The sequence below is a fragment of the Notolepis coatsorum genome (genome assembly GCF_963971535.1).
Source record: "Notolepis coatsorum genome assembly, chromosome: 3".
Classification (NCBI taxonomy): Eukaryota; Metazoa; Chordata; class Actinopteri; order Aulopiformes; family Paralepididae; genus Notolepis; species Notolepis coatsorum.
Window position 1 is genome coordinate 62,787,467 of NC_140167.1, and position 14,521 is coordinate 62,801,987.

Sequence of the window (14,521 nt, forward strand, 5' to 3'; positions counted from 1 at the left end):
TAGCGCAGACCGGGCAGCATGGCTTGCCAGCTGCCCCCTACTGCGTTGGCCCGACGCGTCTCCAGCAAGGGAGGCGTCGGTGAAAAACGTGACGTGTGACAGCCTACTGCCCATGGGGACCCCCCTGGTGAGGACCCCAGGCCCTCCCCAGGGGCAAGGTCCCCCAGTACTGACACGGGAACCTTAGCCGCTTCCACTTGCCTCTCACCGGGTCTATTTCCATACTGGAAAACCCACCTCCGTAACCCCCTCCTGGGGTGAAGAGGAGGCCAAGAGGGACCACGGAATGAGCAGATACCATCATACCGAGCAGGCGTATCACGGACAGCGCCGTAACCGTCCTAGGACGGAACCTCCTGAGCGTGTCGACAACACGCTCTGAGAGGGATGCCCATAGCACTCCACCCGTTGACTGGGAAGAGGAGTACTCTACTTCCAGTCTACAGCAAACCCCAGGCTGGTAGGAACCTGCCTGGTACGAGACCTGACGATCCACCTTGACCGTCAAGGACCAGAACGTCGTCAGGGCAGAATACACTTCGTAACCCCTGACGATGCAGAGGCCCCAGTGCGGCCTCCACGCACTTGGTGAAGATGCGGGGAGCCAGAGAAAAGCCGAACGGCAGCCTCTGGTACACATACGCTAACCCTGCAAGGAAGCGTAGGTAAGCCCTAGGATGGAAGATCGGGGATGCGAATACGCATCCTACAGGTCTATGGAGGAGAACCAGACCCCCACGTGACAGTGTTCAACAGGTAGGAGACGATCCAAAAAATGCTGAACCTTCCCATGGGACAGGTCCAGCATGGGTCTGACACCCCCCCTCCCGATTTCTCAGGCACCAGAGAACACCGGGAGGAAAACGCCACGACGATGGCTTGCTTCGTCCACAGAGATTGGATCTCGTTGACCAGAGCTGTCACTGCTGGTGACCCTGACAATAGGGTCTGTACCAAACCCGAAAACGGGTGGGGTTGTGTAAATACAAGTCCCCGCCTCAGCGTTCTCTCCATCCACCTCGACATATGGTACCATGTGGCGCAGGTCCGCTAGGAACTGTAGATAGGCGGCCCGGTCCCACCCGCTGTGCGTAGCCAACCCTGGACCCGTGCGAGCAGAGCGTTCCGTGTCGGGACATCTGACCCTGACACTACCCACGAGGCAATCGCACCCAAGGGGGGAAGAAAGGGCCGGTTTGATACGGGGGAAGCTGACATCAGTTCTAGGTGACAAAAGCTCCCCCACTGAACACCCCTCCAGAACATGCTGAGGAGTTGTTCTGCAGCCGGACATGCAAGGTGTGAGGCCCCCATGGGTTCCTACACACCGTAGCCCTGCAGTGATATTACTACCACCCAAATCACGCGCGCCTGCGAGACCACTGCCAATCTTTCAGGAGTGGGAGGCACCAACATGATACCTGGCCTGGCAAAGGCGAGGTCGGGGAAGCCCGCACTGTGTGCCTCAAAAAGGTTTTGAGCCCCCCTGCTGACAACACTTATAGTTGACAGACGTAATACCAGGCTCAACCAACACAGCTTATGGTGTGGGAGCCGCTTGACAGCACAACATTCTCACGGACAGACCCAGGCTCAGCCATCAACTGGGTGTCAGCCCCTGTCCCCATGAGAAGCGAAAAGTGGGGCCGCACGCGCTTCAACGAAGGCACGCGGCCCGCAGCCAAAGGAAACAATCAGAGCCCCTTTTCCGCTGGTGTTGGGGGAGGGAGTGATCGGAGAGCGGGCTGCTTGCGGCAGGACGGCGACGGCTTGTATATTCCAAGCCGAGCTCATCCAACATGGCCGATCCCTCGGCCGCCAAGGCTGTCGGCCTTGTGGACACCTGTCGATTCAACGCCCAGGATACCTCTGGCGGGGGAAAACATGGCCGCCTGTCGAGGGCCTCGTCATCGCCGCTGACGAGGCCGTGCTCTCTCTTCTTCTGGCTGCGCGGTGTGAGGCGGTGTGGGGCCTAGGACAATACCGCCCGCGCTCCAGCGGAAGACCAAGATCCTCTGCGAAGAGGGGAGCCCTGAGCGGTTATAGCTTGCGGCTAGGTCAAAGCTAATAACGTCAACAACCAATGTGTTGACGTCGGCTGGCCCTCAAGGCCCCGCCACCAGACACAATTTTTTTATAGAAAAAACAGCAATTCGAAACACAGTTACTAATCGCTGCCAATTCCATACCGTGGCGGTACAGGCTTTAGCAGCCCACCAGCCACTCGCCGGGCCGACCCACCTCATGGCGTCGGCCGGGCGGGGCACTGTTTCAACATGTCAAAAGCAAAGGACTGATGCTAACACGGAGCACCAGTGGTGGTTGCAACCAGCAACCTCCACTGTGGTGTGCACCATGAAGGGGTTAATGAATAAATGAACTAACACCACGAATATACTGTAGAATGGGCAAGCCCATGCACACAACGTTAAGGGGTTGCGGACCAGAGAGAACCAGTCCCGCATTCATTCATAATATTCACAACAGCACACCAGCCCTAGACCTCAGCCCATTTACCCATGAAGGTAAACAAAGCCCCCCCTGCAATACTCCCCCAGTAGACATTGATTGACCGTCAGCATGAATGGTTGAGAGGAGGGAAGACTGTAGTATAGACCGACATCCCCGTAGCAGAGAGACAGAACAGAAACAGTAGCCCAATATAGCATAGCGTTAGCCGCGCGCTCCAGGATAACGGGGAAAACAACAACGTTTACCCAGATATCCCGCCGCTTGCGCCAATACACACTCGGTTGTCTCTCGGGACAACTCGAGCACATCACAAACGCCAGCATTGTCATGCCTAGTGACATCCCACAGCGGGGAACAGTAGAACATTGACCCAGCATTTATAGCATCTAGTATTAGCAGCGCGCTCCGAGACAGCCTGGGAAACCTCTTAGAGGGACGTTTACCCAAACATCCTGCCCCTGGCGCAAATATACAACTCACAACAAGCAGCATTTACTAACACCAGCGATAATGCCTAGTGGCGCAAGTCCTACCTTGTGCGAGGTAGCTCGATAGCTACACCTCACACGCTGTCCCTCTGTCTGCTGTCAACAAGACAAGGAGACTACAGAACTTGACACTGAAATGCATCAAAATGCATCCCGCTGCAGAGTCGCAGAACCGCCAGAACATGCCGCGAAGATTTCAGGGGTAGGCAAATCTTCGGTAAGCACTCAACCTAATTTCTCTAAACTTTTCATATCAACTAGTTGCATAGGGTGTCTCATGCATCCGCTATGATGGAAATGAAAAAAGAGGAAGAGTGAGTGGTGGCCACGCCTACTACTACTGTATATAGTACGGCAGTAGGGCGGGGCCTGGCAGGTGCTGGGTGTATTGGTTTTATTCGTTGATGGAGTACACTAGGTACATGAGATGAGGTATATCTCGGTATGGCTTAAGAGCGGGACGCGATGCCAGTACGAATATATAACTGTCTGTAGTGTGATAGTTAAAGGGTTAACCATCTATAGTGTGGCAGTGAAAGGGTTATGGAAAACTATCCTGGCAATGTGTTAATTTGCTGCACAGGAAAAACTAAATGAATGGGGATAGAAGGATAATATAAAAGAGGGAATATTACAGGGAAATAAAGAGAATAAAAAATTATCTGTTTTGATTTATGATATATGAAATAATAATTCCAACTATTAATTGACCAACTAATTGCAGGTGTGGCAGAGCAGCCACACCTTAAGCCTAGTATACAGTACTATAGTATATCATGTAAAATATATACTGTAGTATAGTTTCTATAAAATATAATATCTCCTTTGGCTGACTGATCTTTGGTTTCACATGCGGTCAGTCGGTCGGTTTATACTCTGCAAATGTAAACAAATTTCTCTCCGCAAAAACTACGTAGTGCACCTTTAAAGACCAAAGCTCTGACCTGAAACTCGTCATCCAGCCCCTTAAACTGTCTGAGCGCCCCCAGTGTGCTGTGCAGCTCGGAGAGCGGGATCTCAGTCTCCCCAAACCGGTTGTACTCTGACAGTGCCTGGTGGATCAGGATGTACTGGGCCTGTGTAAAGCCACGTGCACACCCAGAGGCGCACGCACATACACACACACGCACACGCACACACACATTTTCTTTTTACTTGATGTCACAATATATCTCAGCCAGGCCATTGTGTTGGCCGTTTTGCATCCCATCCAGTCCAGTAAGAATTCTGTTAAATTCATTTGGGGACCCAAATGGCATGACAGCAGTCCATAATCAGTGCAGAGTCACAATGAACATATAGGCATGAATACGTACATAAAACAGACCTATCACACTATACAGTTTACTTCACACGCACAGTTTCACACAGTTGCACTAACACACACACGCACGCACGCACGCACGCACGCACGCACGCACGCACGCACGCACGCACGCACGCACGCACGCACGCACGCACGCACGCACACACACACACACACACACACACACACACACACACACACACACACACACACACACACACACACACACACACACACACACACACACACACACACACACACACACACACACACACACACACACACACACACACACACACACACACATACACACACACAAACACACAAATCTACTCAATGATATTTTACCTCCACTTGTACCATGAAGCACCTCTGCCTACGGAGTTGGACTATGTAGCCATAGATGTCCACTCTTCCCTCCGTCTCCAGTGCTTCTATCATGGCATCGATGCTGATGTAAGTACCCGTCCTGCCCACTCCCGCACTGCATACATAACACCAACATGTTACCACATATTCATGGCAGAGACCTTTCAAAGGGGACACTACTGACCAAGTCATTCTCACTTTTATTTATTATTAACCGTTAAACAAATCATCATCATCTTTTTATCAGGGTGGGAGGGTGTCTTAGTCTAGTGGTGAGAACACAAGACCACAACCATTGTTAGTTTGACTCCCGATTGCTCTGTTTCTTTTGTTTCGTTTTCTTGCGACACCCACCAAAACAAAATGCTCAACACAAGGGAAGAAAGAGGTGCTGAACAATAAATACTTAGAATAAGATTTAGACTAATGTCTTTGAAAAAAACCTATACAGTACTTAGAAAACCTATTATACACATACCTGCAGTGGATGACTATGGGGCCACATACTGTACCTACAGTGGGTATCTATGGGTCCACATACCTGCAGTGGATGACTATGGGTCCACATACCTGCAGTGGATGACTATGGGTCCACATACCTACAGTGGGTATCTATGGGTCCACATACCTGCAGTGGATGACTATGGGTCCACATACCTGCAGTGGATGACCACATACTGTACCTACAGTGGGTATCTATGGGTCCACATACCTGCAGTGGATGACTATGGGTCCACATACCTACAGTGGGTATCTATGGGTCCACATACCTGCAGTGGATGACTATGGGTCCACATACCTGCAGTGGATGACTATGGGTCCACATACCTGCAGTGGATGACTATGGGTCCACATACCTGCAGTGGATGACTATGGGTCCACATACCTGCAGTGGATGACTATGGGTCCACATACCTGCAGTGGATGACTATGGGTCCACATACCTACAGTGGGTATCTATGGGTCCACATACCTGCAGTGGATGACTATGGGTCCACATACCTGCAGTGGATGACTATGGGTCCACATACCTGCAGTGGATGACTATGGGTCCACATACCTGCAGTGGATGACTATGGGTCCACATACCTGCAGTGGATGACTATGGGTCCACATACCTGCAGTGGATGACTATGGGTCCACATACCTGCAGTGGATGACTATGGGTCCACATACCTGCAGTGGATGACTATGGGTCCACATACCTGCAGTGGATGACTATGGGTCCACATACCTGCAGTGGATGACTATGGGTCCACATACCTACAGTGGGTATCTATGGGTCCACATACCTGCAGTGGATGACTATGGGTCCACATACCTGCAGTGGATGACTATGGGTCCACATACCTGCAGTGGATGACTATGGGTCCACATACCTGCAGTGGATGACTATGGGTCCACATACCTGCAGTGGATGACTATGGGTCCACATACCTGCAGTGGATGACTATGGGTCCACATACCTGCAGTGGATGACTATGGGTCCACATACCTGCAGTGGATGACTATGGGTCCACATACCTGCAGTGGATGACTATGGGGCCACATACCTGCAGTGGATGACTATGGGGCCACTGAAGAGGTTCTTGAAGGAGTTGACGCGGCGCCTGAGTTTGAGCAGCAGGTGAGGGTGTTCAGGCACACCGTGGTCCGGCCAGCTGGTGAACTGGATGTGGGTCACCTCCCTCTCTGTGCTCTTGTCTCTCTTCTGAACACACAGACAGACACACACACACACACACACACACCAAAGTACCTCAGATTGGATTAATCAACTGCTTTTGACATATCAAAAGATTTTCTATAAATAAAAATAATAGCCTAACTTGCTAATTATCTTTGAATGGGAGACAAGCATTTAGCATTTAGAGACTGTTTTTAAAAAGAGAAAATCCCCCGGGAGGGGGGTTATGAGTGACCCCCGACCCCCCCCCCCCCCCCTAGAGGGAGCATGTATTTCTAGATGGTAAGTACCTCTATAGACCACCGCAACACTTCCGGTATTGTGAAATCATGGGAGAGAGAGTGGGGGGAGAAAATTAATGAATGTGGATGAGAGCCTTGACATTAAGTGGTTGTAGCTACGGCTGTGGGGGGGGGGGGGGGGAGGGGCTGGAGACATGATCCAATAGACTTTTATACACCCGAGTCTCCTGAACACGGAGAGACCAATCCCAAATCGGTCAGCACTTTCTCAGCCGAGCTACAGTATAGTCACTTTTCCACACCCCCACAGAACATAGCTACAACCACTTAATGTCAAGGCTCTCATCCACATTCATACATTTTCTCCCCCCACTCTCTCCTCCATGAGCTCAATGTAACACGGAAGTGCAGTGGTCTATGATCGGCAATAACACTAACTCGCTCACGCATTCATTCAATTACGCAGTAATTCACTACTTAGCCACTCTGCCCCCTAGTGGCGTCCGGCAAGTATCAGCTTGCCATCATGACAACAACAATCACACCTCCATGTGTGCAAGACGGAGCCGACACAGGCCAGAGTCAGCACGGTATGAAGGCTCCTGCTGGAACACCACAACATTCTTTGACAGTTATAATCGCCTGTGGATGTATATGTACCGCTGTGCTGCGCTGGTCCCCGTCTGCAACCAGCAGTCATACGTTCAAGTTCAAGTTTTGTTTTATTTGTCACGTATAAAGTACATGTACATTACAGTGAAATGCTTTGTTCTGTATGAGCCCCCTGAGAATGTGTTCATACAGTAAAAAAGTAAAAAGAAGAATAAAGTCCCAACACAAATATACAATATACAAACTAAAGTACAACCTAAAGTACAATGAAGTAAAAATGCAGACAATGAGGTACAAAAATGCAAACATAAAAAAAGAATAATAATAATAATAATTAAATTAGGTATGGATGTAGTGCAAATCTTTTTGTAATAAATAGATCAAATATGGTGTAGTGTTAAAAGTGTTTAAAGTGACGTAACGTTACGCTTCGCATCTATAAAACTAGCGCATGTGTCCTTGTTGACCCGGGCAGAGACTCACGTTGGTGAGGCTGAGGCGGCGTATGATGTAGTCCGGACAATGGTCTTCTCCATTCAACTTCACCACAAACTCCTCAAAGATCTTTGCTTCTCGCTCAGGGCTTGGCCAGTATTGGTCACATTTGATGATCTAGTACAAGTTAGCAACAGTTTCTGTGAGATGATACTTATATATATATTATAATATAATAATAATAATAATAATAATAATAATAATAATAATAATAATAATAATAATAATAATAATAATAATAATAATAATAATAATAATAATAATAATAATAATAATAATAATAATAATAATAATATTATAATAATTTTGTTGTCTGAAGTGGAAGTAATTAACATTAAACATTTATCAACATAGCCTATGAAACGACTAAAACCTACTTGTGCGGAACAGGGTCCACCTAGCCAACGCCAGATTATACCTCATATCCAGAAGATATAAAACTGTATTGTTGTTCTCACCTTGTTCTCCTGACAACGCGTCACCATGACGATGATGGAAGACTGTTGCTCCCATATCATCCTCCAGAAGTCACTCGTGGTTTCCGGCAACGGCCCTATGATGCATGCCATATACACACACACACACACACACACACACACACACACACACACACACACACACACACACACACACACACACACACACACACACACACACACACACACACGCACGCACGCACACACACACACACACACACAGTCACACACACACACACACACACACACACACACACACACACACACACACACACACACACACACACACAGTCACCCCTTCCTGTGTACTTAAGTGTGAACAAAAGAGTGTACAAAGAATAAGATCATTGCTTTACCTTGAGCTGCGATGTACTCCTTACTTTCCTTGAATCCCTGTTATAAGAGAGTGAGAATCATTTTAGTTTCCGCAGCTGTGTTTTTGTCTGTGTTTAAAAAATATATTATAATAATAACTACAAGAGTGCACTCAGTAGATTGCAAATCTCCACCAGGAGGTAGTCTATGCCCGCTATCAGAAATGCCAGCCGAGGCCACAATGAGACTTAAAAAGGTCTCAATCAGGCGTTCCAGTGTCTCAATGAGTTAACTATACTAGAAGACGAAGGGCAACTTTCTCTGATCAGATCTTTGTGATCACGGTTAATGCGAAGACAAATATATGGCAAGAGTATGCAGGAAACATTGTTCCTTTAAACAGGAATGTGCAATAATTGTAATATTTAGTAGCTGACATAGCAACACTTGCTAAACAACAAAACAGTAAACATGATGTTAGACGCTTTGCATTGTGGGGTACAGTACCAGTCAAAAGTTTGAGTACACTAGGTGTCAAAAGGAAGCTAGGTTTTTTCATAATTATCTCCACTAGCTGGAAGCCTGGGGAGATTATATGTTTGGTCGTGTGTGTATCTGTCTGTTTGTCTGTCTAATAATAATAATAATGATAATAATGATAATAATAATGATAATAATAATAATAATAATAATAATAATAATAATAATAATAATAATAATAATAATAATAATAATAATAATAATAATTTAATAATAATAATAATAATAATAATAATAATAATAATAATAATAATAATAATATATAATAATAATAATAATAATAATAATAATAATAATAATAATAATAATAATAATAATAATAATAATAATAATAATAATAATAATAATAATAATAATAATAATAATAATAATAATAATAATAATAATAATAATAATAATAATAATAAATGGGACTTATATAGAGCTTTTCTAGAACTCAAAGTCACATTACACTAAGAGACAGTGGTAGTGAGACAAACAACAGACAAACGTGCGTGAGTCTCTCTGTCCTCAGCTAACCTTGCAAACTACAGGGCTGATTTGGATGAACCATTGCACATAGGCAGACAGTACAGTAGGCCAGGGACCTGGAATATCTGGAATCTTTTTCATATTGATCAACAAGTATTTTACTTGAATGCATTTCCATCGTTGTCCATTGAAATACATAATCAGTATGAAGTTATATCCTTTGACTGCAAGAGGGCGATACTACACACGTTTTCTGCTCAGCTCTCTGGCTCCTGTTTACTACATGGACATACGATAATAAACATATTGTCGTTGATATACTTATGCATTGCAAATATTTATAAATGAATTCATTTCCATCATTGTCCAAATAAGCCCCATCCCCTTTCATATCTCATGAATTGTTTGTCCTAGAGACTTATGGGAGGTGTCACTGAACTCAGTACAGACTACTATTTTCATTGGTCTAGGTTAACCACACCCCCATACTTAAGTGTGTAATAGTGTTATTAGGATTAGCATTAGCATGCTAACAATAGACATCAGTAAGAGTGATTCTGCCTGTGCCTCTTCGTCTTCGTTTACTCCAAAAATCTGTACCAAATCCGGACATCCGTGACCAAAATAATTTGAAAGAAAATTGGCTATAATTTTTTATTAGGTGTATACAGAGTATCACAAATAACAATAAATTAAGCTTGGCTGAACATTTATGAGGTATGCAGGGATGTAGTTATCAGAAAAGTAAACAGACTCTATTTTTTGCATAAGGAAACCATACCTTAGGGTGGCTACGTGGTGCAGTGGGCAAGGCGCTCACCACGAATACTGGAGACGCTGGGTTCACCTGTTCGAGCCCAGCGCTCCACATTGCTTTCAGTTTAGCTGGTCGTCCGTACTAATAGTATTAGGGGGTGGGAAACTGATGGGTGGGGATCGGGCGTTGTGGACAGCGACTCCTACAGGTCGGTTGGTGCGTCTGCGTAGTAGAATCAGGAAGCGATGGGGGCGGTGCCCCTCCAAAGCACAGATCCCTGACGCTGTTACCTCGAGTATCGGAGGGGACTCGTGCTATGTATGACTTAGTCCACATTGCAGCCGGCTTGTGGGAGGCAAGAAACAGCGTTCGAGACAGGGGAGGGTTGAATTGGATGATACGAAATTGGGATGGGAGAAAAATTGAAAATGGGAGAAAAAGTGGATAAAAAAAAATAAGGAAACCATACCTTTATGGCTGCGTTCATTGTCGTTTCCATGAAGACAGTGAATAAACAAGGCTGCACAGAAGCTGTGACATTTTATTATTTAACTTTTTTCTACAAATAGTTTGTTCTTATTTATAAAAGAGACTACAAATATGGGGAGAACAATAATATAGTCTTATTTATTATTATTATATTAATCTGAAATATTATTCAATATCTTAACTCATTGACCGCCACGCCCATATGACCAAATTAGGGCTACCATGCCACCGCTTTAATTAATGGGAGGAAAGGGAAATTTGCGAGTGCTTAAAATATATCTTAAATTATGGCTATGGGTCTAATACACCCGTCGCTTATCAATGACTTGCTTGCAGTCAACATGTACAAAACGGATTGTTTTTTCATCTGTACATTTCCGTTTTATACCGTTTTGAATACGAGTATAGTTTTGGAGATTTCTAGTAATTCCAGAGAAATACACGATAATAGCCCTTTAGTGGAATACATTTTTCGGCTGATTCATGAATCGTTTTCAAATAAACGCTAGATTATCGATAGTATATGTGTCCTTATGCATGATACAAAAGCGGGCTGTAAAATCGCTTATCCGTGCCTTGCTCAGCGCCAACGGCACGCACGCACGCACGCACACACACACACACACACACACACACACACACACACACACACACACACACACACACACACACACACACACACACACACACACACACACACACACACACACACACACACACACACACGCCGTGATCGCTATGAAAAAAACATCTGATTAACCCAATACTGGTAACATAGAGTCCTTACCTCACATCAGATGTTCTGCAAAAAGATTAATCCAATTCCTGATCGCCATTCCAAATATCGATCGTGTCCATTGATCCAACGTTATAGTCCAAAACACATAATCCACGCTGCTCCCAGTCCCCACAGTCAACGTGGTACAACGATACTGTATGCCCGAGAAGCAAAACCCGGACCGGACTTCTTTTTTTAATGCACAGTCCCAGCCAATCCAATCCAATGATGTGCAATACCATCCGGGAGACGATAGGCGGCGGTATTTGCCCTTTTGCAAGCTCAGACCCATTCCCAACAATAACATCAGGTTGGATGGATGAAAATGAATGGATATCGCTAATAAAATAAATAACGATTAAAACCCGATTGGCGCTGAACGGTTGGCTAGTTAACCCGACTATACTTGTGACTGGCATTGAATGAGTTAAGGTAAAATAATATGAGTTTAGTTTACTTCCTCTTTTGACAGTGGAACGCAAGTGGAACGTGATTTGATTAAAATCTGATTTGACTAGAACTAGAACCTTTCTAAATACTTGAAAATGTTACATACGTGGGAGTTTTGAACCCGGGTCTCCCACGTCATGGGCAACAGCACAGACCGCTATATCAAGAGGTGAATTCACTGCTTTGTAACATGTCTATGTGTCTTTTGGCGATGAGAGTGAGTTTAACTCATAGTAGCGCTACTCACCCCAGTCACTTCACAACATCTGAAGTCCTTTGTGACTGCGCTTCGCAGTACCATCCGTTACACTCACCCTCCTTAAACTGACTCCACTCCACCCAAGGCATCCGGGTCACGGCACCAATATAACGGTTGTGACATTGTCACCTTAAACTTCGATGCCCCGAGGGAGTTTCGAACCCGGGTCTCCCACGCTGCGGGCAACAGCACAGACCGCTATACCAAGAGGTGAATTCACTGCTTTATAACATGTCTATGTGTCTTTTGAGGATGAAAGTGAGTTTAACCCATAGCACCGATACTCACCCGAGTCACTTCACAACATCTGAAGTCTTTCGTGACTGTGCTTCACGGTACCATCCATTACATATATATATATATATACGGTATATATATACAGCACCATTGTACTGTACATGCTGTGACAGGGATTCTTTGCTTACATCAATGAAGCTGGCGTTGATGTAGTCACACCCTGGAGCTCCGTTCCCACTGGTCAGCTGCACTCTGGTAGAATCGTCTGGAACCACAGAAGAGACGAGGTTAAGCACAGAAGACACCTTTATGCCCTTCACACACGTGTGTGTGTGTGTGTGTGTGTGTGTGTGTGTGTGTGTGTGTGTGTGTGTGTGTGTGTGTGTGTGTGTGTGTGTGTGTGTGTGTGTGTGTGTGTGTGTGTGTGTGTGTGTGTGTGTGTGTGTATGTGTGTAGGTGTGTGTGTGTGTGTGTGTGTGTATGTGTGTGTGTGTGTGTGTTTGCATGTGTCTCCATTGCTTCCAGTTCTGTGAGTGCATGTGAATGGTCGAGGGGAAAATAATAATATTATATAGTATGGTATAGTCTCGGTGAACTACAAGCAGTCGTAGTGCTCTACCATCTGAATTTAATATTTTTTTGTCTTTATTTATTCTTTATTTAATCTTTCACTAGTGTGGTAGTGAAAGGTTAACCTTCTGTAGTGTGTGTGAAAGGTTAACCCTTTGTAGTGTGGTAGTGAAAGGTTAACCTTCTGTAGTGTGGTAATGAAAGGGTTAACCTTCTGTAGTGTGGTAGTGAAAGGGTTAACCTTCTGTAGTGTGGTAGTGAAAGGTTAACCTTCTGTAGTGTGGTAGTGAAAGCGTTAACCTTCTGTAGTGTGGTAGTGAAAGCGTTAACCTTCTGTAGTGTGGTAATGAAAGGGTTAACCTTCTGTAGTGTGGTAGTGAAAGGTTAACCTTCTTTTTTGTATCCACTTTTTCTCCTACTGTTTTTTCTGTGTTTTTTTCTCCCATCCCAATTTTTTGTCGTTATGCCAATTCCCCCCCTCCCCTTCCTGGTCGTTGCTCGCATGTGCCCCCCACTGGTCGGTCTAGGGAGCCCAGAAGTCTATCAGATGCTTCCTCCGAGACATAGGAGACAGCCAGCTGCATCTTTTCACCTGCCAGCGCGGACTCTCATTGGTGAGGTGTAACGTGTGGGAGGTCACACTACCCTCACCATCTCCCTCCCTCGCTGTGCAGGCGCCCTGACCGACCTGTAGGAGTCGCTGTTTACAACGACCAGAATACCACCCCACCGGCTTCCCTCCCACTGACTCTGCCAATTGAGCCAGTATGACGGCCGGCCAAGCCGGAGGCAACGCTGACAGCCGGATTCGATACCAGTGTCTCTCGCGTTGGTGACGAGCGCTTAGTCCGCTGCGCCACCCAGCCGCCCCGAAAGGTTAACCTTCTGTGTGGTAGTGAAAGGTTAACCTTCTGTAGTGTGGTAGTGAAATGTTAACCTTCTGTAGTGTGGTAGTGAAATGTTAACCTTCTGTAGTGTGGTAGTGAAAGCGTTAACCCTTTATAGTGTGGTAGTGAAAGCGTTAACGAAAGGTCAACCTTCTGTAGTGTGGTAGTGAAAGCGTTAACGAAAGGTTAACCTTCTGTAGTGTGATAGTGAAAGCGTTAACGAAAGGTTAACATTCTGTAGTGTGGCAGTGAAAGTGTTAACCCTTTGCAGTGTGGTAATGAAAGTGTTAACCCTTTGTAGTGTGGTAAGGGTTATATAGCGTACTTGCATCGCGTCCCGCTCTTGCCATACCGAGATATACCTCATCTCATGTACCTACTGTACACCATCAACAAAAAAACAAATACACCCACCACCTGCCAGGCCCCGCCCCTATAGAGGCGTACTATAAAGTACTAAGCGTGGTCACCACTCACTCTTCCTCTTTTTCGTTTCCATCATAGCGGTCGCAAGTCGCCCTATGTAACTAGTGCTATGAAAAGATTAGAGAAATTGCGTAATGTTGAATGCTTACCGGAGGTTTGCTTACCCCTGGAATCTTCGGGGCATGTTTCAGCGAC

General features: G+C 45.7%; 1 protein-coding gene across 1 annotated transcript in view; it reads right to left on the reverse strand.

The window, feature by feature from the left end:
- Positions 1-14,521, reverse strand: part of ptprc (protein tyrosine phosphatase receptor type C) — a 53,574-nt gene that overhangs the window by 14,680 nt on the left and 24,373 nt on the right. Inside the window, exons 10-16 of the mRNA XM_084309545.1 lie at positions 12,632-12,708; positions 8,504-8,540; positions 8,130-8,224; positions 7,660-7,788; positions 6,189-6,346; positions 4,615-4,750; positions 3,905-4,036 (exon numbers count right to left, since the gene is read on the reverse strand). Of these exons, the coding sequence (XP_084165671.1) occupies positions 3,905-4,036; positions 4,615-4,750; positions 6,189-6,346; positions 7,660-7,788; positions 8,130-8,224; positions 8,504-8,540; positions 12,632-12,708 (764 nt within the window). The remainder of the gene's footprint in view (positions 1-3,904; positions 4,037-4,614; positions 4,751-6,188; positions 6,347-7,659; positions 7,789-8,129; positions 8,225-8,503; positions 8,541-12,631; positions 12,709-14,521) is intronic.